The following is a 24,211-nucleotide window of genomic DNA, read 5'->3' on the forward strand; positions in this document are numbered from 1 at the left end:
TTGGAAAATAAAGGAATTATATTATCATAGAGTGTTTTGGGCTGGAAGGGACCTTAAAGGTCATCTAGTTCCAACCCCCTGCTGTGGGCAGTGAGACCTTTGCCCAGATCAAGTTGCCCAGAGCCTCATCCAACCTGGCCTTGAACACTTCCAGGGACTGGACATGCACAGATTCTCTGGGCAACTTCCACCACTCTCATAGTGAAGTAGATTTACTAATCTAATCTTTCAGTTAAAAGTCATTACCCCATGTCCTGTCACTACACGCCCTTGTAGAAACAGGGAGATTGTGGGAACACTGGGCAAGGCAAAACACTTGATTCCTGATGGATTTATGGGCTGTACACATCAGGGAAAGAGAAATTAAATCATCAAACAGGGCTGACTCAAAATTAGTGCCTGGACTGTGCAACTGAAACACACCTGTTTGTTCAGGGTTTGTCCTGGAGGAAGTACATGAGAATAGAATTTAGGTTTTATTTTTTGGGGTTTTGTTTTTGTAAGTCTTACATTTCTTACAGTGATAAAGTGTAGCAGCACTTCAGACCCTGATCAAGTGCATGGCTGAGAGAAGATAAATGCTCCTGCCTAAACATTGTCAGATCTGAACATTCAAAAATCATCTCTGGTCTAGAAGGAAATTGAAATTGGTTTCTCTTTAATTCCCTTCTACTTTTTGAGCCTTTAGGGTTCATCTTTTCAGTCAGCTCTGCCAGGATTAGAAGGATATTTTAAAATCTAGAGTTCCTGGGGATTTTTTATGACTGTATGACCCAAGCTTAAGAAAAATGCCTAATACTGCAAGATAAAATTCTGAGAGATGGCTGCCCTGAATTTCTGAGTGGAGTGTCATAAGCAGAGGTGACAACAGATTGATAAATTGGATTTTACTAAGTGAACCTTGCCAAATGTTTCATGTTTCAAAACCTTGTCAACACAGGAGGCATATTCAACCTGCTGGGTGTTTTAAGGCAGTAAGTGTGTTTAAAACTGTCTTTAACAGAAATTATGTTCAGTTATCAGCTATTCAGCAAAGGACAACTTGAGCACAGATCAACTAGGTAAACCACTGTGAGAGGTAAAGGTCTTAATGAATTGCAGGATTTAATATAAGAATTTTTTTATCCCAATGATGTTTTGTGTTACAAAGTCAACTGCCTGAAGAATGGATTTAAAAAAAAAAAAATCAGTATTAATAAAATGTTGAGGAAATTTAAAACTACCAAATGTCTCCAAGGAATGTGACAGCTCGGACAAGTGAGAGAAGTACTGAAATAAGGTATAAAAGTCAGCTTTACTGCAATCTTAAGGTTGCAAAGGGCTTTGAAAAGTGAATGACTGGAGAGAAATATCTCCTGAGAATAAAATGGGCTTCTGAAAGATAACTTGAGCTGAAAATGCTTAAGTAAAATCTTTTCCTTGTGCACCTCAGCATTTTCTAGTGCAAAAAATATATATTCTGTTCATGCTTTCATCTTCCTGGGGGTTACATTTATTCAGAGGAGATTAATGGCCAATTTTCTGTGTGACTGCCATCATCAGAAGTTTATCCCTTTGCAAAATGACTTTTTTTACTTTTTAGGGGAGCAGTATGCATGAATTTCTGTGAAGACTTCAAATACATAGTTATAAAATGACAGGTAGAATGATGTTTATATCCCTGAGCAGGTGCCAGCCTTGTATTCTATGCACGATGGCAGCACAAGACTGCATGTGACTTGTATAATTTGATGTCAGATCTTTTTGTCTTAAATAGCTGGTATTGAGCTTTGAATGCATTTAGCTATTTAATAAAGTCATGTGCTCTACAGAGAGCTGCACTAGGATGCACAGATTACTGAATTTTGCAGTAGAGGAAGCAATCTGGGATTATTTAAAACAACTGGCAGTTCTACAAACACTCATTTAAAGAAGGGCAAGGAAACATGCTTAAGGGTCTTGAAAGAACTACCTTGTTGCCCCTCATTGCCTCTCCATGTCCTGTAGTTTTCCAGATTTTTTTTTTTTTTTTTTTTTCTTAGTCCCTGCTTTTTCTCAGGAGTTAAGCTGTCATTTGCAGTTGCCTGGTGTATTCTGTTCCTCTGCCCTTCATGGTCTGACTGCTGGAGGAGATGATGCACTTGTGCTGGGCTGGAGGAAAGTTGCTTGAGCATTTGCTGCTGGGCCTCCTGGAGGATTTCTGCTGGTGCAGCTGTGTGGGCTGCAGTGCTGGGACTGACAGTGTAGGGTCTCTGCAGAGACCTTTGCCACCCCTCTCCATCATTACTGGTTTTCATGTACCTGGTGATTTTAAAAGATTGGAAAAATGCTTTTGAGGATGTTTTTTTTCTATTTTCTCTGCTTGCTTTAGATATTTATCAATGCACAAAAAGAAATTTAATTAGATCATTAAATGCATAGAACTATTTTATGTGTTTTGAGTTCCTAATAGTTGGTACTGGGGAAATGACTGTATTTTCTATTAGCAGTCTAAATGGATATGACAGATGAAGTGAGTTCATGCTTGTTGAGAAGCAGGCAGAAGATATCCTACTAGTTCTGCTATTTAATTGCCTTTTCTTTCTTCTATGTGTATATAAGATGTCAGTGTATGAGCCGGAGGATAAGACAGAGAGGGTAGGAAAAAAATTGGAACTGGGCAAGAACTGATAGGGGACCAGCAATCATAATGATAACAGTAGATAGAACACACAAAAAGGAGGCAGGAAAAAACATCCTGTTGGCAAGAAAGAAAATTCCTAAAATTTTTTTTAAGGCCAAGGAAAACTAAGTTCTGCAGGATTGCTTCTTTTTCTCAGGTTCCCTCTGAACTTGTGGGCCATATGTGCCTTTTGCCACTGATCACAGTGAGAATCCTTAGCTGCTCTGAGGTCAGTAGGTGGAACCAGCAGGACACTAGCTTGTTCTTAGTTTACTGTGTGTCTCCTACAGTGCAACTTGCTCTTATTTTATTGGACAGTTAGATATAACCTCCTGATTTGTCTGATCTAAAATAAACTAATCTAGTAGGTCTCAACAAATCTTCTAAACTTGACAGCAGATGGCACACGCTTTTTATTTAGCCCTGCATATACTATCTTGGTGGGTGGTAACTGCCTTAGGACAAAATCAGCATCCCACCAGTCACCATCTGGGATGGCAGATGATATGTGGGACTGTCATGAATAAGCATTCTGATGTTTGTAAATGTCTGAAGGAAGACACTGCTTGTTAACGTGGCAGTTGGTATGCAGTCACCACCACAAGAAGCACACTTTATGCAGTAATCAGCAAAAGATGAATCGTGTGCCTTGGGTTCATCTCTGGAATATGGGTGGGTGTAAGCTGAATCTTGTTCATTTTGATGGCAAACTTGAATGGCTCTTATTTGGACAGACCTTTAGTCTTTGTCACTGCTTTTCTGCTAAAAATTGTATCTCTTAGGTACTGTGTCAGCAGTAATATTTAGATGCCTCATACTGCATCATAAGGATCCTGATAATGAGCACAAATACATGGTATGAAATGTGCCCTTGCTTTAACAGTGTACTCTGAGTTGATGGGGAAATGGAGAGGGAGGATTTGGAGAAGATGTGAAATTGCTTGAAAAAACACCCCATAATTTGTTCCAGATGCAGGAATGGAAATGCACATCTGTCCCTCCTCTACTCCCATTTTCCCTTGTCCCCTGGGCAAGATGCACAGACAGAAGTCTGAACCATGAGCATATCCACAGGCCACTTCCCTCATCTACTCTGTTCCTGGCTCTATGCACTAAGCCTCTTTCCTGAACAGAAATGTTTTCAGAATTGTGATTTAGATCTGGTATATGGAAAGGCTGCTTGTCCTTCATGTGACAGGTTCTCTCTTTCAGTGTGAAGCCATTACCTCTTGTCCTGTCAGTCCATACCCTTGTGAAAAGTCCCTCCCCAGCTCTCTGATAGCCTTTCCAGCTGCTGGAAGGTGCTCTAAGGTCTTCCTGGAGCCTTCTCCAGGCCAAACAACTCTGACTCTCTCAGCCTCTCATCATAGGAGAGGTGCTTCAGTCTTCTAATCATCTTTGTGACCCTCCTCTGGACTTTCTCCAGCAGGTCCATGCCCTTCTCTTGTTGGGGTCTGCAGAGCTCTTTGAAACAACAGTTTAAGGAAGTGCTATCTACTTTCAAATAGCTGACTTGACTATTCTTTTTTCAGTGTCTTCTGAATATATACAAGAGTTCAGGCCTTAAGAAGTTCTGGAATTGTAAGTGGACCTTTGGTGTGAAGGTTTTAGGGTATAGCAATATATTACCTGAGTATCTGTATATATTTGACTAATAAGTATTATATGCAAATAGTATACTGATTTTTTTACAAACTAATAATAAAAAGGAAGAAACCCAAACAATCTGCCACATGAATTCATAGTTTAGGTACTATCTTCATCTTAAAATGTAAAAGTTAGTTAGGTCCGAAAGTTGAAAAAACCTAGATTAGAGGAAAGCAATAATATGGTTGCACTGGCTGGAAAGCAGAGAAATGAGCAATGTCTGCCAAATTTGTCTGAGCAAATGGCTCTTAGTTGAGGGGAGAGCAGGGTGCATTATTTACAGCATGGAAGCACATACATGTCCTATTTCTGGATCAGAGTGTGAAATGTCAGCAAAACTAGCAAAAGGCTGGCTCTTCTTTTTTAAGGATGAAAGTGTGTATTTAATGTGGAACAAGACAGGTATTCAGAATGTATTTTGCAAGCAACATTTAAAGCCTGAGGTGACTGGCAGCTTGAGTTGAGGAGAGATCTGTGCATGGGAAGGAGGAATTAGGGATTGGCTGTATCTTTGACTTGACCAGACATTTCTCTGAGTTCAGTGTCAGCACAAAATACGCTCAGTTGTGATTCCTTTAAACAATGAAAAGGGCAATGAAGGGTTAGGTTCATGTCAGTGCAAACTTTAACCTGCCCTGCCCGCTGGTGGTTTCAAACTAGGTGATGCACTATTATGGTCTGTCACTACCAGCTGGATAATATTCTTATAACTTAATCATAAAAATCAAGTAATTAATAAGACAAAGCGGGTGTGATGTCCCTTTATCCTATAAGGCAATATTGGTTTGGATATTTTTTCAGTTCCAAAAGAGAATCAGTTGTTTATACGATGACAAAGGATCTTATGAATGATGACTAATCTGGGATCTTCTTTCAAGGAACACTTTAGAACTGACATTCACTGCCAATGATCATGCTTGCAGTTTTCTGTTCTTTGTGTTCTTTGTGCTTCCAGTCAAGCTGATAGATTTCAATCTCACATTTTTTTTCTGAATGTGGCATATTCTTTGTTCGTGCCCAGCTCTTATTTTCCCACAATCATCAAAGATCTTGTGTCCAAGAGTGCTTTCACAGCATTATCAGGCTTTATCCTGAATTAATGATTTCCAGTACAACTTACATTCAGCTCCAGCATTGTCAGATGTAAGAACAAGCCCTCTACTAGGGCTGACTTTCTATTGTAGCTTCCTTTTATGCTGAGATGAATTATTGATATTTTTAAGAAGGTAGGAAATTATTTTTACTTCCTGAGACCAAAGATTGATTTAGTCTTTAAATGAGATTATGCTCAAGCAAGATAAAGTAACGGCCAGGTAAAAATACCCTGTAGGAACCTCAGATTGTGTCAGCAGGTTTGATCATTATTTTTGCAAGTTTATTCCATGAAATAAGCAACTTTTTTTATAAATAAAATAGTTACTTCACTTGAAGTACCTTACATCCTGAATCAGTTGTCCATGTAGTTAAAACCCATTTGTTTTGCAGTTGTCCTTAAGTTATCTTAAGCTTCTTAAAAAGAAGAAAAAGAGTATACAAAGAATTTGTTCTTTAAAAAACCCCTATTTTCTGTGGTCCTTTTATTGTTGAACACAGGCTCAATCTATACCCTCTACAGGATTTTGATTTTATAGGCTTGTGTTCAGCTTTTCCAAGTTGTAAAATCTGATTGAGATAGATTTAATTAATATTGTGTTATTCAGTGTTTCTCTAAGGAGAAATACAAGGAGTTCTTTGATTTAAAGAGTACTTGGATCCAATACTTTGAAAGTTACAAGTAAAAATCCTAACCTAGCAACTTTGTAAAAAATTATTAGAGGCAATATCATTCAATTTATTTATTAAATTTGTAATTGATAACACAGTTTCCTGGTCTCGAGAAAGCAGATTGTGAAAATGAGCAAAATTTAAAATATACATAAGAGAACCCATTTTGCTAACTTCTATTTAGGAAAAAAAAAAAGCTTTTGAAAATTGAAGATTTGCTGTTGAAATAACATTGTAGTTTTCATGTTCAGCATATTAAAGTATCACATATTTAACTCTTTTTTTTTTTTTTTTTTTTTTTTTTAAATCCTGTCCAGTTTCAAGAAGGAACTAATATAAATCTCTCTATTTTTGTTGTTTGGTTTTTTTTTTCTTCTTCCTGGGTGCTGCTTTACAAATACAGTATATTTGGCATTTAGGTCTTTAATAGGAAACTAGAGCTCCTGAGTGAAATAGAATGTAAAAACGATCAGATACAGACAAGTAGTGATGGCTGGTATGAAAAGGACTCTTATGAGGGCACTAAAACAGACTGAACCATGTGGTACCTGATTGAATTTGTTGCAGATATCATACCAGGGATAGCAGTGTGTGTATTGGGATGGTTATATGGATTTATTCAAAAGACTTGTTCTAGAGAAAGCTAAGGGAGCTGAGTAACCATTTTCCTGGAAGGTCTATTCTCTCTCATGGTTTTCTGTGGTAGGGGAGGCCAAATGTCTAAAACAACATCTAAACCATGTGTTGGACACTTTGGGCATCTAAATATTCTTCTGTCATTTTCTAAGATTGCTTAGAGTGCAAGTTAGCTGAAGGTAAGCAGTGGCTTAATGACAGATTGCTGAGTAGAAGGCACCAACTTGTCAAATGGTTCATCAAGCAAAATCGTATTGTGATAATTCTGTAAAACTGTCTGTCTTGAAGCACAATCCAGGGTAACTGTCTGGGCTCCAAACTTGGTTAGCCTGCTGGCAGCAGTCTAATATGTTGGTCAGGTGAGGATATATCTCTTTGGCAAATAAACTGATGTGTAAATAGATTCTTGTATTCCTGTTAATGCTGAGTGCCAGGAATCTATAAGTATGGGTGCTACAGAGGAAAAGATCAACCTTATAATTAGAGCTAACTACAGATATTGGCACATAAAAACAGCAGTCAGTGATAACCTAAGCTGAGAGTCATTTTATTTAGTCCAATTGAGCTGAGCTCAAAGTCTAGTGCAGTAGGTCTAATTTTAGGTTTTCTTAACATGGAAAATTTCAAGGCTAGTAAAGCAAAGCAGAATACTAGTTACTTGAATGTTTCCAGTTTTCTCAATTACCTTGTGCTGAACAGCTAATGTTTGTGTTGTGAAACAACCATCTGTTTTTATAGTTTGAAGAGAATCTCCTTCAAATGTTCAATGCTCTAAAATGTGTTAGTGAAGAGGCTGCCAGCCATTTGTCGTACTACACCATTCAAAACTTTTCATGCACAGTGAAAGCAAGCTGAATTTCTGTTCCTCTTTGTATTGATAAACTAGCATTAAAATTAAAACTAAAAAATAACAGCCCAGTTTGGTCTCTGTACTGTGACTAATGGATTATTCTTTACTTGTCTTAAGAAATAAAAATGTGTTTATTTTTCTGACCCATCCAATTTTTACTGGAACTTTGTATAAGAACATTCCATGTATTTTGTAAGCAGAGATGAAAGACATAACCAACATTTGATCAGATATGGATGGATAGTTTGACAGGTGGAGATGTTGCAGAATATGATGCCTCCTTGAGGAATTTCAAAACGAGATGGAGATTAAACATGGCAGTTCTCTGTTTGGGTTTGTACTGAAAGAAAGAGGAACACATCTTCTGAAACAAAACAGGTCCCTTAAACATATGGGAGATTTTTCAAGGTTGGCTTCAAAATAGTCTCTAGTGTTTTTTTTTTTAACTCTGTAGGATACTGCACACAAGGCACTATGCATATGCTGTTCACCACAGTATCCCAAAAGAACTTGTTGCCCAGATGGTGCAAGCCATATGCCTCTTGATAGTTTATCTGTGTTTGGGAAATACTCTAAAAATTCAAGAAAGGTCATAAGACTTTTAAAAAAACAGCTCTAGTGAATTTCTTTTTAAATAATGCTCTGGAGGTATTCAAAGTTGGTTTGGTTTTTTTTATTTTATTTTTTTTCTTTTGGGAGATGTGTGTAAATGTTTTATGACAGAGATGAGGAAGTAGGCAATCATGGTTGCTCAGTGTGAGACCACAGGTGTTAAAGCATGCAGACTTCACTGGTTCATTGCATAGGTAGTTTTCCTGCATTGAAGATGCTTGGGAGGACTATTGCACAAGGCTAAGTCTTGGGTGTCTCTGTCTCCCCCCTCTCTTCCTCAGCTGTCTGAATGAACCTTTTTGGAAATGTAACAATATAGAAAGCCAGTTAATTCTGGTATTTGCTCCTGTGTCTTCCATAACTCATTTGATTATTTCCAAAGGCTAAAGGAGAAAATTCTCTTTGCCCATATGTAAGTTGTTAAAATACGTTTTTCTTTTTTGCTTACCTGGCACAGATCCACAGAGGAAAGGCTGTCTAATTACATTTCCAGCACAGCGGTTCTTTGAAGTATGAACTAATTAGGAATGGGTATTGCAAAAGTTTAGACCAGCACTCAGGAAAAGAATGCATCATGTAACCATCACTAATTCATTAGGATAACCAAAGCTTATTTCCTTTGAGTAAAGATTTGCACATTCTCACCTACAGCACTGTACTATATATAATACTTCTTTGTAGCTTCTCTGAAAGCACAACTCTGTTTAAAAGTAAATTAGCCAGCCAAATTGAAAGGCTAATTGCCTTGAGCTTCAAGTACAAAGGATATCCACACTTAGATTTCTTTGCCCGCTGCAAGAGACTGAGAAGATGTGTTTTCAGAAATCCTAACAGGGTATCTCGTGACACTTCAGAATTTTAATGTGGTGTCATAAATCACTAACTTATTCTTGCTCCAGTATTGTTTGCAGAATCTATTGAAATAGATCAGTTCTGTGTACTGGGGAGGAAACACAATCAAGCGACAGCCCTGTTTATTCTGGTAACAGTTTGTCAAATACCTGGAAAGGTTTTATACTTTACAGTGCTTCCTCTGATGATTTTGATCAGAATAAAAATGAGTATATCTACTTTGTTCAGAACTTGTTTTTGCAAGAGACTGATGAGGCATACAATCCTTTACAGACTTAACATTTTTCTGGATCATTTCAGCTGGATATATGGATGGTTCTCTGTGTTTCCTGCTTTTTTTTTTTTCTTGTTTTCCCATCCTCATCTTTCAATTTTTAATTGAGTCTAATCCTCCCTGAGTAAATACAGTGACAACCTTTGCAATTAATTTTGTGACTCACAGAATCATGTCCTTTTTGTATGGATCATTTTAATTTGTGGATATTGTTATGTATCAGCTGCTGCTAAGACTTGGCTTACACTGTGCTGTTCAGGTTTATTAAGGTTAAGGTTATACAGAACTGGGAGTTTGCCGGGTTGGTCGAATGTATTTTCTCCATATGATAATTCCCAACCTTTCTGCCTTTTAATGAACTCATATTCTTGTTTTTACTCTTAAATCAACTTCTAAATACTTCACAATCCTGCCTATAACAATTACTCTTAAATATTTTTTGGTTTCACAGAATGTGATGTTTATGTAACTTCTCTTTATTCTTAGCTCACTGACTGTAGTCTCAAGTAGCTGCTTCTGTTACACGATAATGTTATTGAGCTATCTGTAAACCTGAGCAATGAAATGGCCCTGTTTCATATCTGACTCCTGGTGGGTGAGAACAAGCACCATCCAGAACTCTTCACAATCTATCTGCAGGAATAAGCTCTTTTTGAAAGAAAAAAGCCTCTTGATAGATGTATGCTTGCACAAATTTGTGTGACTATAAAGTTTAGAGAATAAGAATAAGGTTAGCTTGGGGGTTTTGTTTGTTTGTTTTTTTCTATTACAATTTAATCTGTATGTACACGTTTCTTTCATGAAAGTTTAAAGCATTCAGATAGCCTTCTAAAGAAAGGTTAACTTGTACAAGATAAACCTAATTCATGGTAGGTTCTTAACACTGACTCAATGCAGAATTGTACTTGTGCTATATGTTCTAGAACCAGGACATTTCAAAGGTGTTTTTTTTCCAACCTGAACCTTAAAGAAGAAAGGAAGGAGATGAAATTTTGAAAACAAACGGAAAAATGGAAATTTGCCTTGCAATAACCTTTTTAGTTTTTTAGCAAATGCATACACCACAAAATGTGCTCATTTATGGTAAAATCTCTATTACTGTGTGGAAAATGGCCATCTCAGTGCATGTTTGCCACCAACATTTTCTTTTTAAAAACTCTAGAAGAGACTAAACAAAGTTTTTCAAACAGAAGTGATTTGCTTTACCAAATGTTCAGATCTCCAGATCCTAGGAGGATAAGGGCTGGGATTTCTGTAAGGAACAGGCAGACTTCTGAGGCTTGGCATGGTCCTGTCTCTGGCTGCACATATAGGTTCTCTCCAGGATTGGACAGTATGCTGCTGCAAGCCCTCCTATGCTCAGTGTAGGCATTTTCTCAGACACCATTTGCATCTGCTGCTCCCATCAGTTGTTGGGAGGTCATTGCTGCTTAATAATTAGGCCACCTTTTAATTTAGATGCAGAGCTTAAGGCAACGAAGGTTATTTTAAAATTTCAGCTTGGGTGTTTTAATTCTTAAATTAGTAGCCAGAGATTGCTTCAAGGACTCATTTTTCCTGTGTATGCAAAATTTTATAGTAAAACTGAACATTAAAACAAAAGTGTACCTTGGCAGTGATATCTTTTTATTTGTTTGAAGGTTAATTTTCTTTCCAGCCTGGCAGCTGGGATGCCTAAGGGTGCAGGCGCAGCAAGACTCCTTGCTGTGCTCAATTATTCTTTCTGGGTGCGTTTGTACTTATAAACACTTTTGTGATATCAGAACTGCACTTTTGAGGCAAATGCTCTGATTTTCCCCATGTACCCTGCCTTGGCCCACAGCTGAGCATCTCAGACTTCACCAAGGTTTTGTTCATTTGGAGGAAAGTAAGCAGAAACATGCAGTCCAGGAGTGCACGTATCTTGTGCTGCAGTGCTAATGTGCTAATGCAGCGCCAGCCTGTGCTTTCCAAAATAACCCTCCTTGGGAAGGCTTTGGTGCTTTTACAGGCAGCTCTACCCATCTTCCCTCTGGTCCATGCAGCTTCCTAATGCAGATGTTTCCCTCTGTCAATTTTAAAGGTATCCAAACCAAGTGACCTTCACTATGATCTTAAAGATGATTGAAATAAGTGCTGAATTATATTTTGGATTATTTCCGGTCTACAACCAAACTTATGAGACTTCTGACAGGCCAGGATTTTTAAATTATAACATATTTTATTATTTTATACTGGTTTGTATGCACAACATGAAAAAGAATTTTTGTTTCAGAACATTTTACTTCAGAAAATGAAGGCTATAACAGTAACGTTGAAATAAATATTTACAGAAAACAAAAGGAATATGGGAGGATATTTATGGTTTAAAGTACATTGAAAAATAACAAATATTGAAGCTCTAAGCAGATTAAATTTTCAGATTAAAATGTTATCGTAGCTCTGCTGAGTCAAGGATCTTGGTTGCTGGCCTTGAAATATGATACTTACACTTAAATGATTTAGTGTGACAGTCTCTAGGTTTTCAGGATCATCAGTATTTTGGTTTTAAATTAATTAGGTACCTGTACACTAAAATTATTTTTAATAATTAGGTTTTTTTATTTTATGTGGTTTATACCTTAATGTATTCTAAATATTGTTTGTTTGATGACAGAACTGACACCTATAAGAAACAAATGCATGAAATCTATTTAGAATACTCTATCAGTGAATTGTATTTGAGAAGGAATCTACAAATACTAACATGTTAAGCATGAGTTAGAGTTAGGGATGTGATAAAATACTCTATCCTACCATATAAATGACTAACTATTTCTGAAGCTTTGTACACCTGTGTGTACACCACTGTGCCAGAGAACAGAACAGACTTTCTCTTGGTAATAAACTTAACTGGATTATAACAGGGGTACTCTAGTGTTACTTGTGAATGCTGCACTCTTCTGGGGAGGATTGCTGCCACTTTTGGTTTCAATGTTCGTGTCTCTCAGTGCTCCTGCCTAACAGAGAGGTAGGTGTACACAAAATTGTATGCTGCTCTGATTCCCAGGCTGGAAAAGGGATCTTGTGTTTGAAGTCTTTTGATTTTGAAACCTGAACATAGGTGTACATTTGTCTGGAAAGAGCTGCTTTTGTGCACAGCCCTGTGGGCCAGCCTTTGGCCATCCAGGGTATTTTGGTGGTGGGGGGAAAAAAATAAACATCAAGTTGTGTAGGTAAGAAAACAGAATTATTTTCTTTGAATTTCCCTACACTCCCCATTTCTTCTCTGCTGGGTTAGCACCATACCTTAAATGAAATGCAAACTTTCCCCCTATATATATAAAACTGTTCTTTGTGCAGCTTGATGATGAGGTTTTTATTTTCTAGGGCAAGTTAGTATTTCAGGGTCTTGGCTTGCTGTTTAGGGACTGTCATTTACTATGATTTTGTGTAGTTGGCACAAGACTAACATCTAGCTGACTTTGCTCTATACAATAGTTTGAGTTGTGAAGGTATTGATGGGCTAATATAGATAACATACAACATTTGTATGAAGCTGAAGATTTGGATGTATGTAGAAATGGAAAGGCTTCATTAGTCTCATTTGAACAGTCTGCTATCATCCAGTGTTTCCATAACATTTCTTATTGTCATCCTTTTTGTTGAACAATTTTATTTGAAACGGTGAGAACTGCTATGATCATTGGAAAGTAAAAAGCTCTGGAGCCGGTGTTTAGTAAGGCAGAGGAAATGTATTTGAAAATAATCTTAACCTCTGCTACAGATGCAATAATAAATCTGCTTTAAAATAGAGAGCTTGCAGAACAAAATAATGAGTTGTTGCAAGTTGCTGTGCACAGACTGTGATATATTGCCACCTTATTATTTCTGAACTCTGTGGTGTGTCACAAATGCATTTATTTCTGTATTAAGCAATGCCTCTGCAGTTTGGAACCTTATTTGTTAGAACTCGTTGGGTCATGCATTATAGCATTTAAAAAAGAAGAAAATGGAGTTTTAATAGTAAGAATTCATTGCTGTCTAGTAACAATTTTGTCTGTTTTCTTTGTAGGTATGAAGCGTCCATTAAGTCCTGACCACATCATTGAAGATGGGATTATGAATCAACCAGCTGTTCTACGGGTCTTTGAAGAAAAAGGACTAAGGAATGACAGACAGGATTATCAATTAAGCAAAGAAAAAAAGAAAATAGTGTTTTCCTTCTGTGAAGTGTGCAATATACAGCTGAACTCTGCAGCCCAAGCTCAAGTTCATTATAACGGGAAATCTCACTTGAAAAGAGTGAAGCAGCTAAATAATGGAAAACTCCCTACAAGTACAGCTCCTGGCACTTTGTTTGCAAGTACAAGCACAGGTACATAATTAGTTTGGGATGTTGGATTTTGGTCAAAAGTTCTGAGGAAGCTTTTAAACTTTACCTTTTCCACCCAACATAACCATTAAACTTAATATAGATTAATATAGTAGTTAATAATATTTTGCCATGTTCAGAATTACTGTTGTATTTATTTTCATGTGAAGACAAGTGGTATTGAGGTAATATTCCATTATTCCAGGCAGTATTCCATTATGTGTTGGACCTTGAAATATGATCTGTTTAAAAGTAACTCTTGAGGATCCAAATGCTTACACATCTTGTCATCTGTTTTTGTTCCCAAGAGAAACTTCTGGAGGGATGCTATGTGTACAGGAGAAACTTTAAAATGAAATCTGGTAGTGGAACGATGGAGGAGGAGAGCTGGAATTTACAGGCCTGGGCCTTTCATTCTTTCTGCTTTAATCCCTCTGGCTTTTAACTACTCTCATTCATAGAATCGGTTTAGGTTGGAAGAGACATCTAAGTAAGAAGTGTTTCAAAATAAGACTTTTTACTTACTAGGCAAAACAAAAGTCTTGGGCAAAATGCATTTAGCATGCATAATGTGAAGATACAAAGTACATAATATGCTTTTCTGGTTTTTGGGGGGAATTTGTTTTTTTTTATTGCAGTGTTAGATTCACTTCATAGCTACATGAGAAAAATCTTACAGATCTTGAATCTTCTTGCAAGAAGCTTTCTTAATTGGTTTTTTTTTTTTATTTGCTACATTAAGACACTGGTTTTGGTTGCTTTCATTTCATATAGAAACAGTCAAACTGCATTGAAGGGTTCAGCTTTATTTTTTTCTGATTTTGTTTCTTCTTAACTGATTTTTACTTGTTTTGAAATCTGTGGTACTTTTTTGTTTGATTTAGAACAAAATAGTATAAGGGTATCACTTGTGTAAGGCCTGTGATTCAAAAGATTAAATTCCTATTAAATAACATCTAGATTACTTAATTGTATGCTTTCTTAAAATAACTGAATATCTGATACATGATTGATTTAAGATTCCTCTGTGTGTGGATCTACAATGCAAACATATAAAAACATTTTCTATTTTTGTTGCTTTTTGTTATCCAAACCCCTTCATCTGATGCCTTTGCCATCATTCCTGGGGATCGCAGCTGATGCTCTGGCACCATTATTCAGAGAATGCTCTGATGCTCAGAATACAATCACATCTTTTGGAGCACATGCTTTGGGGTTACTGCATAGCTTGGGAGTTAAAACTCATGTTTCTTTGTACTTTACTAATCAATCTCTATATTAGATTATATCCTAGTTGTGTACTAGTTATGCTGGTCTATCTAGTGCATATTGAAATAAGGGTTCTTTTTTCAGAGCTGAGAGATGTGTTCATAGCATTTAAAAGAAATAAATGCCTTACAATAGACAATTTGTTATTACAGTGATTACCTAAACAATTTAATATACTGTTTGAGAACCAGTGGGAGAACAAGATTTACTGAGATGTAGTTCTCAAAGAACATTTTCCAAAAATAACTAGAAATTAATTTTCATATAAATTGACATTATCTAAGATCAGTTTTAATCCATGTCCTCTGGAGTGTTATTACCTCTTGTAGTGGAAGTCTTCCTTTCCCATTTATTCAGCCAGCATTGTAAACAGAACTCATTGTGCAGATGGTAAGAGAGCAATTATATTAATCTCACCTCATCGGTGAATAGACTTTATTGCACATGCAAGGAAGCAAATAGCCCCTCTCATACTTCGCTGTTATAGCTGCACCCTTCTAAAAAAGCACCTAGTGAGCAGTTCAGCACATCTTAGAAAACTTTCTGCAAAAGTTCCTGCCAGTGTTAGGCTGGAGTTTTCTTCTGTGTTCAAAAAATAAATGTGAAATCAATAATATTCCCACTGGAAAATGAGGTGACTGTAAAATATAAGTGACTATAAAATTTCATTGACACTCCAGAAACCAGAATTACAGACCTGCCAGAACTGTCTTGATTCTGTGTGACAGAACTTGATCACTGACTCCAGTTCTCCCTGACACTTGCTAATATTTCTTATAAATGGAGATGAGACATATTTTCACACTCATTCTGTTTGGTGGTCCTCTCTGTGGCGGGTGGACCTCAGTTGTTAGAAAATGTTCTTTTAATTTGGAGAGTTTATTAAAATTTGATAGCTGGGATTCCAGGTCCTGGTAAGAATACCTTGCGGCGGCGCGGCCCACGCGGTGGCGCTGCAGGCCGGGCCGTGCCTCAGCGCGGGCCCAGCGCCCGGCCCGGAGCTCCGGGGGCTGCGGGGCTGCCCGCAGCCGGCTGGGCTGTGCCCGCACGGCCCTGCTGTTCTCCCGCAGCCGGCTGGGCTGTGCCCTCACGGCCCTGCTGTTCTCCCGCAGCCGGCTGGGCTGTGCCCTCACGGCCCTGCTGTTCTCCCCGCAGCCGGCTGGGCTGTGCCCTCACGGCCCTGCTGTTCTCCCGCAGCCGGCTGGGCTGTGCCCGCACGGCCCTGCTGTTCTCCCGCAGCCGGCTGGGCTGTGCCCTCACGGCCCTGCTGTTCTCCCGCAGCCGGCTGGGCTGTGCCCTCACGGCCCTGCTGTTCTCCCGCAGCCGGCTGGGCTGTGCCCGCACGGCCCTGCTGTTCTCCCGCAGCCGGCTGGGCTGTGCCCACACGGCCCTGCTGTTCTCCCGCTGCTTCCTCGGCCCCGGCACCGGGTCTGCCCCGCGAATTCTCACTGCTTCCTCCACGGGGTGCTGTCTCCCGCTTCTCTCTCCTTTGCCCACATGGGAGCAGTAAAAGTGGGCGAACGAGAGTCCCTTTTGCCTGGGTCGTGGGCTGCTCTAAAGAGCAGGTGTGTGTTCGGGCCCGGGTGATCTTCAGGTCTGGCTGCAGGTGTGATCCGGATGGCAGGATGTGCTGCATTTTATTCCTGAAATCCCTGACCTTCAGGGACACTTTTGGAAATGCTGCAGGACCCTACACCATGACTCTTTGCAAGGAGCAGTGCTACAAGTCATCATGTTAACAGTGCAATAGTGAGGAAATAGTCACAGTTGATTTCCTGAGGCATTATAAAGACACAGTTTTGTGATCTGCTTCTCAGCAATGACAGCCAGGGATTTGTTTAATACAGCAAAATAAATACATACATTTATGACTTGTGTTTGTGACTTGAATCAGGTGCCTGGTAGTGGAAGGGGGAAGGTAAAACAGTTTTGGACATGGGAGAAGAACAAGGGAGTATGGACTAGGCAAGTCTTCTTCCACAGATTACAGCTTCTTTCTTTCATTTCTTCTTTTTTTTAATTTTTTTTTTTTTTTTTTTTTTTTTAATGAAACTGTGAACAAAATTAGCTTGCCAGATGACCAGATCAGTGCAGGATGAAATGATGGTTGGTTACAACAGAATGAATCTGCTGTGCACTGCTCTCATTTCAGTGGAGTCATTCTTTGGTTTTTGTCAGAAGAATCTAAACCTGAACACAGGTTTTTTTGTATGTAGGTTTTAATCCTTATCTGGACCAAGCTTTATCTGGCTTTTTGACAGGTAACTTAGTTGCCATCTATGACTGCTTTGTGCCAATGTAATGGAGAACAGAATTTTTCTTACTTTAAGCCTCTTGATCTAGGTCCTGAATTCCTTCTCAATGTTTGTCTTTCATTAATCTAAAAAAAGACAAGGGTAATCTGATTTTTATTGCAGAACATCTTTATGAATTCTTCCAGCAAGTACTCAGAGGAATGCAAAGTAGCAACTAAAAGTATCTTGAACAAGTTTGTGACCTGAATCCTATTAAATGTGTGTATGCATATCTAGAAAATTAATGCATGAGTCTGTAGAGAGCACTGTGAGCTTACTCTTTTTTTGTGTTGGACCAATACCTTTTTTAGACTAGTAGGTCAGCCCTTGTTCTGCTGCCTGGCCTTTTAGAAGGCAGTTCCAAGGAAGCTGCTTCTGTGGGGGCACAAAGTGGAGCAACTCCTCAGGGCTTCCCCCTCTCTCTCCCCCATGAGAGTGAGGTTGCTCCACACTTTGCTGTCCTAGGTAAAATCTGTTTTTCTATTTGTAATATATTAGACTCTTGCTAAAATGCAAAACTGTGTCCAGCATAATAGAAATAATAACAAAAAGAGTTACATGCCCATAATAGAACTTAGTTTACTGAGCTGTTGAGAAACTCTTAGTATTTCACTTCTTGCTGGAGGGTGTGTTGACTCTTTTTCTTATTCAGTGGTCTCTTGGACAAGGTTGCATTTGGTAGATGGTGCTACATTCTTTGCATCACTTGAGTCTCTTCCACCATTTGCTTAAGAGATAGGTAATGGCACATAACATCTTTCTTACAGTATGAAATGTATTTATGATAAGCAATTGCTGTTTTTCTTTCACAGATGTCATCATAAAAATGTAGAATATGCTGAATTTGAAGTGACCCATCAGGATTATGATTAGCTGCTCAGAAATTAGGCAGATTTATTGTATTCCTTTTGAGCACTTGGTACTCCTCACAAAATGCTGATGATGAGAGATAATATCAAGGTCCAGAACTGACATTAAAGTTGGTTTCTTATTTGCCAATGACTGCACACTGTATCCATATTCTGTTCTTTGAGTAGCTGCACTGTGAAAGTACTGGTAAAATTAATAAGAAATGCTGAGTAGATGATACGCATACTCACTGGTAGTCTTCAGGAAAAACATGGAGAAATCATTATTTTATTGAGGTTAGTTGTTTTAAAGTAATTGATAAGTTGCATCAAAACAAAACATTCAAAATTCCCTGATTGCCTAATGGCCAATTGAAAACCATAACTCCTTGAAGTTGGTAAATGTTATCGGACCAATTATTGATTTCTAGACTCCATCTCATTCTCTTGGAGATGAGATCACATGAAATGACAATAAGCAAACAAAAAAAGTTCGTACCTATTGTGGAAAAAATGGTTTATAGGGGGTGGTCCTTTGGGTGGAATGTGGAAGGATTCCAATATAAAATTGAACAGTATATTTGGGACCTTTTGCTGCTACTTGGCATAAATATGTTCTCGTAGCAAAATGCCTTCCTTAACAGTTTAACCTCTCTTCAAAGGCAGTTATGCTGTGGTAAAAAAGCAGCATTTAAGACACTAGAAAATCAGATCTTCTGGAGTCTAGGACCGAGTTATACAGCTGCTCCCCAGCTATGGTTTCAAGCTGAGAATGGCTGCGGGAGTGGTGGTGACACAACTGCTTCAGTTGGGAGCATGTCCCTTGTCATTTAACCACTTTGGGCATGGCCTGGAGCCTCTTGAATCTGTTGAGTTGATGTTGCAGCAAAAATTTCTTCACTGTCTCACTGAAAGATGTGATCCAGAGTTTAGAGGCACAGACAGCTGAGATGAAAAGGGATCTATAAAATCAGACATTTTTATCCATGTGCATTTCTAACCCTGATTTCTGTATTAAAACTACTGGAAGAAACAAAATAATGTAGTCAGGTTTGTTTGTTATTTTTGCCTTGTGAAAGGAAAACTGATAAATTCTCTGTTTAGTAATTTTCTCACCTGGGATCAGGTTGTGTCAAAATTTCTCCTGTAGTTGCCTCATGACCCAGCAGTATCTTTGGATAACTGTACAGGTAATATAACAAAAAACTCCCATGTCTTTCCATTTTTTGAAAGCCTGGTTATGATTAGATCTGTCTTATGCTGGGTGTGAGTATGCACAGCAACACATGCTCTCTTACCTTTCTGGGGAAAGAAAACCTATGAAGAACCCAAAAAGATAAAAAAGATGTACATTGCGAGAAGTCCACGTGGGAATAGGAATAGCATGAATTTAATAAGCTATGGAGTTTTTTCATAGTAAGTAACTTAAAATTACTGTTGTTTTGGGAAGAATGAAGGCATTGGTCATGTAATGTCATGGTTTTAATGATAATTTTATTTTGATACAAATTGTTAATCTGCTAAACTGTGCAGGTCTTTGTTGGGTCAGAATTCTAAATGTTTTCACCCAAATATGTATTATTCTTTTAAATAGATATCCTGGTTTTAATATGCAATAGACTTTGTCTGTTACATGGTTAAAAATACTTATTCCATTTGCATAATTTTGAATTAATCTTATTTAGAAAATCTGTAAGGAATCATTAATTTTTATTGCTGTATTTCCCTCACCACCCCCCCCCCCCCCCCCCAATAATGAACCTCATCACAATACAGGCTGCTGATTCTCCTCTGTCTCGTGTTCATTGTAAAAAAGACAGAGCTATTTTTAACATTTACACAGTCTAGATAGATGATTCCTCGTTCTGTGTGGTTTGGAGCTGAAGCTGTAGAGTCTTTCATAATCACATCCTTTTATTTTTTTATGGTTTGTTTGAATTTGATCTCTGTAGCTGATTCCATGCATTGATAATGAAGGCTTGGGTTGCCTGATTCTCAGCATAATTTCAGGCAGACTTCTACTTTGACAGTGCTCTGTGTTTCGGTACGCACGAAGATACAGAACTGAAATTGCTTTGCTTTCTTTACAAATGACTCAGAGTGTGCTTGTCCTTCCCTAAAATGTTGCCAGCGTGTGAAGGATTTTCAATGAGCAGTGCAATAAGCCGGCATCTGGGAAGGTTGGAGGCTGCTCTGGTATAGCAGTGAACTGTCACACAGATGATCAGGGCTGGAGCCAACACTCTGTAGCACCGTAGATCATATTGGTCACATACTGGAAGTTTTGTTTATGTAACTTGGTTGCTGTTTAACCTGCTTAAATAATATTGCCATAATGTGGAGTGGGCTTCCCAGTAGAGGTGAGTCTGTTTTTTTTCTATTAAACTTCACTGAATTGCTTTGTGCTACGACATTGAGTGGATGCTTACATGTTTGGCATAATTTCTATGTGCAGTGCATTTCTGTTTTAGTTATTCCAGTGGAAAGGATGATAAAAATGGCAATGCATATAATGCACCTTTTCCTTCTTGTTTCAGTATTAAAAGTAACTAAATAAGTGGCAAGCTCCCTTTCTTTGCTTGCTGTTTGCAGAGGGTATCTTTCCAGAAGGTGATTTCTTATGCATTTAAAATGTTTTTTGAATGTCAGTGATGCTGTGTTATTGTTGTGGAAAGAAGCTTATTAGCAGTGTGAATAAACACCTCTTACCAGAGCTTGATTTCTGGCTTGTTAAATCTCAAAGTATAGTTACAATGATGTGTGAAACACAAGAGCTGTCAGATTCTCCTGATAAACTAGAAAAGTAAGGAATGAAATAAATTGTACACTGGATTTGACATATTAGATCTCTATGTCATTGTTAATATTAAAAGTTATGATCTGTCATGCCCAGGACAGCTTCCAGTAATTCATTTGCACTGACAGCTTTCTTTGAGAAGGATATAAAATTACTGTCACTTCTCCCTAACCAGTTAAATTTGAGATTTAGTGCACCAAGTTTTATTTCAGGGAACGGATAGTGTGCTAAAGGTAGCCTGTGAAGTTCTAGTAGTAAATCTTTAAGCTTGAGAGTATTATCGTAAATTAAACAGACTTTGTACTTGTGTGTTGAAGAAAAGGGGGTTTTATTGAGAATTTCACCTATAGCAGAACAAAAAAAATTAGTTCAGCTGAGTTACTTATTAAGCACTGCTGTTATGTGAATATTGAGTTGGTGGGGTGAGACCACCTATGATTGTATTAGTGTATGCTGATAATAATGTTTTTAATAAAACAAGGAAATATATTCAAAAATATCTATTTTTTTTTCTTGCTTGCTATAGAAATGTCTATGCTTACTATGTAAAGACTGCTGTGGGTTTTTTTTTTGGTTTTTTTTTTTTTTTTTCTTCTGAGGAACTAGGACAGCTCATGCTTTTTCCTGCTAAATATATTTATGAGGCAGCTGTTTTATAGCTTTCAGCTCCAAAGTTATAGATAAGTGTGTATTTGTTTGACAGAAGATTCGAGAATTTCCATTTACTGCCAGTACATGTAAAGCTTGGCTAAGCAGACTGCATCAGGAGCACACACCATTTGTATTAGCCAATCTGTCTTTGCAAGTCCCAGGGCCACTATCTTGCTAGAAGCCACTGTGTGCTTTTGAAAGCATGAAATTAGTTTTATACTGAGCACATAGTTTCTCATTTAGCAGTTCTTTTTATGGTAATGGTCAATTTATGGTTCAGTGCCAGCATTTTGGTGTTCTGTCAAAGCTGATAGCTTCTGCTAAGGTGTTCTTTGGAGATAAAGACAAACAAAATCCAAAACAACACCTCCCAACAAAAAAGCAGTTTGTGGTGGGGATCCTAGGGAGATGCAAATAAAACAAAGTTCTCCCAAATGACCTAACTCCTGACATTGCTGATATAATTTTGGGATTATTTTGTTGTAGTATTTCAGGAAACATTTGTCATTCATGACATAAAATTATTAAATTAATTGTTACCTTTTTATACTTGATAAAAATTTTTGTTTGCTTTTTTTTTTTTTTTGCATGGCATGTAAAATTGCTGTCTCTTAATGCTAATTTTGTCTATGTGCTTATTTAATGATTAAGGTTAAGATGCACTTGAAAAACGTATATGAAGCACCCTAAACATTCAGGATGATTTTTAGATAGCTTTAGAATATGTTACAAACTTTTCCCTTTCTTCAGGAATCTATAGAAGTTAAAATAAATCGTTACTAAAACCTTTGTAAAACCTTTTTTAAACCATATAAGTCATAAATTGATGAACCAACTTATTTATAACCTGTGTCTCATTCTTGGCACATTTTTGTTTTTTCTAGCTATGCCAGATTTGTGACCCTTCCCTCACTAGGAGCTTTGGTTGATGAAAGGTTAAGGTGGTTGACATTGTACACTTCCCTTGGGTTGCTCTCTCTAGCCTACATTATTCTCCCTTGTATACAGGCACTTTAAAATTGCATTGCTTTGAATCTACATCTTCACAATTCTGACTTGATCCTGAAATAAGCCTTTTTAATTGATACAATATTTGCTTATTTGCTCAGTTCTGTCTGCAAGGAGCAAAATTTGACATTGCTTCTATTTTTTTTTTTTTTTTTTTTTTTTTTTTTTTTTTTTTTTTTTTGTGCAAGATGTGGTTGGCTCTAGAGTTGGTAATGTTTCTTCTGTTAAGTGCTGAGGTGAGATCCTGTTCCACCTAGTGTTATACCTTCCTGGGATAAGAAAAAGCTGGAAGTCATAGTTCCCAGAAGTTCTGTTAAGAAGCAAATGTAGGCTGGTGCACCCTTTTTTTTTAAAATTATTATTCTGTCCTCATGGAGGAGAAGGAGTAGAGGCTATGGAGATAAATGCCTTTTGTCACAAGCACTTGGAAAGCACAGCAGTCACACTTCAACAAAGATCCTTCTAAAACACATTTGGATGCTTCTGAAGTCATGCAGAAGATGCATACTGGCAGCTTAAATATATATTGTTGTCATTTTAGGACCTGTGAATAAGTTTGCTTGCTGTTCTTCAGTGTGTGTACTCTTTGATAATTCTTTGTATCATTATGAATATAAGCTTGCCAAACTTCAATCTGACTGGTTCTTTGTTCCAAGATGGCTTTTGCAAAGTCCTTTTACCCTTAAAGATTTAACATCTTCTTCCAAGTGTCTTAATTTCTACATGTTTCTGCTCCTGCTATTTCATATTGGTAGTTCAAGTGAGAGGCAAGGTTTGGTGTGTTTGTTGTGCTGGACAAAACTAATTCACTTCCTGCTGTGGAGCTCTATTGCTTCTGTATCCATTCTCTAGCCATTTCTGTATCAGATTGTCAGTTATCACATGGCACTGTAATTTTAATTTCTTCTCCTTTGGAAAACATCAGTGTTAAAGTATGGTGATCTTTTGCATTTTGGGAGTGTTCAGGGGGTAGCAGCTTCTCTACTGCCAAGATTCCTTTACAAGGAGGTTATGAAGAAGAGGACACTAAGCTAAAAGGAAAATAAGTTATTGGGGAAGTGGTATGTTGTGAGCAATTCCATGTTAGTCACTTCACTCTGGTTTCCAAGTCTAGCTAAGCTCTCGGTAGAAATTTTGAAATTTGTTTGATTTTTGTTTTTTTTTTTTTTTTTTTTTTTTTTAGTTCAGGTCACTGATGAATCCTGGCAGAGGAGCTGAGTGCACTGAGAACTGTAGTACACTGTAGCAGCCCTGTTGAAGCTTTACTACTGAAGCTCAAGTTTATATATTTTTTCCTGTCTGTAGTTTTAAGAGCCAGAGATATCTGGAGGTCTTACCCAGAATGTTCAGCCAAGAAATTGTCTTTTTTTTTTTTCTTTTTTTATATATGCTTTCTGTTCTGTTAGATTTTGAGCAGTGCTCATAACATAACTCTGAAGGGAAAATTAACTAACTTCCCTCTTTCACTTATGCTTTTTTGTTCCTTTAAGGATGTTTCTTATAATAATTTCTAGTTGGAAGTGAGGAAAGCTGGCTATGTTTTGATCTCCAGAGGTGTAAGGAGCGTCCTTTTGTACTGATGCCAGCCGTCAGGGCAGATGAAAAGCTAAATTCCTTAGCCTTGGGTAGGTTCAAGACCTAGACTGAAGTGTTTGTGTCTCTGACTGAGCAGTGCAGATCTTGGGATGGGATGAGGAAGTCTTTTTAATACTCTATGAATAGAGGAATACAGCTT

General features: G+C 37.8%; 1 protein-coding gene across 6 annotated transcripts in view; it reads left to right on the plus strand.

Moving 5' to 3' along the window:
• The window catches only part of ZNF385B (zinc finger protein 385B), a 145,964-nt gene that overhangs the window by 16,163 nt on the left and 105,590 nt on the right, over nucleotides 1–24,211 (plus strand). For 4 of the 6 annotated variants that reach the window (XM_079310360.1, XM_079310363.1, XM_079310365.1 and 1 more), the window contains exon 2: nucleotides 13,310–13,612. In XM_079310360.1, coding sequence (XP_079166486.1) covers nucleotides 13,312–13,612 — 301 coding nt within the window. In that variant the 5' untranslated portion in view covers nucleotides 13,310–13,311. Of the gene's footprint in view, nucleotides 1–13,309; nucleotides 13,613–19,870; nucleotides 20,381–24,211 lie in introns of those variants that run through there. The other 2 variants (XM_079310368.1, XM_079310364.1) reach the window with 2 other exon arrangements.

The sequence above is a fragment of the Erithacus rubecula genome (genome assembly GCF_903797595.1).
Source record: "Erithacus rubecula genome assembly, chromosome: 8".
Lineage (NCBI taxonomy): Eukaryota > Metazoa > Chordata > Aves > Passeriformes > Muscicapidae > Erithacus > Erithacus rubecula.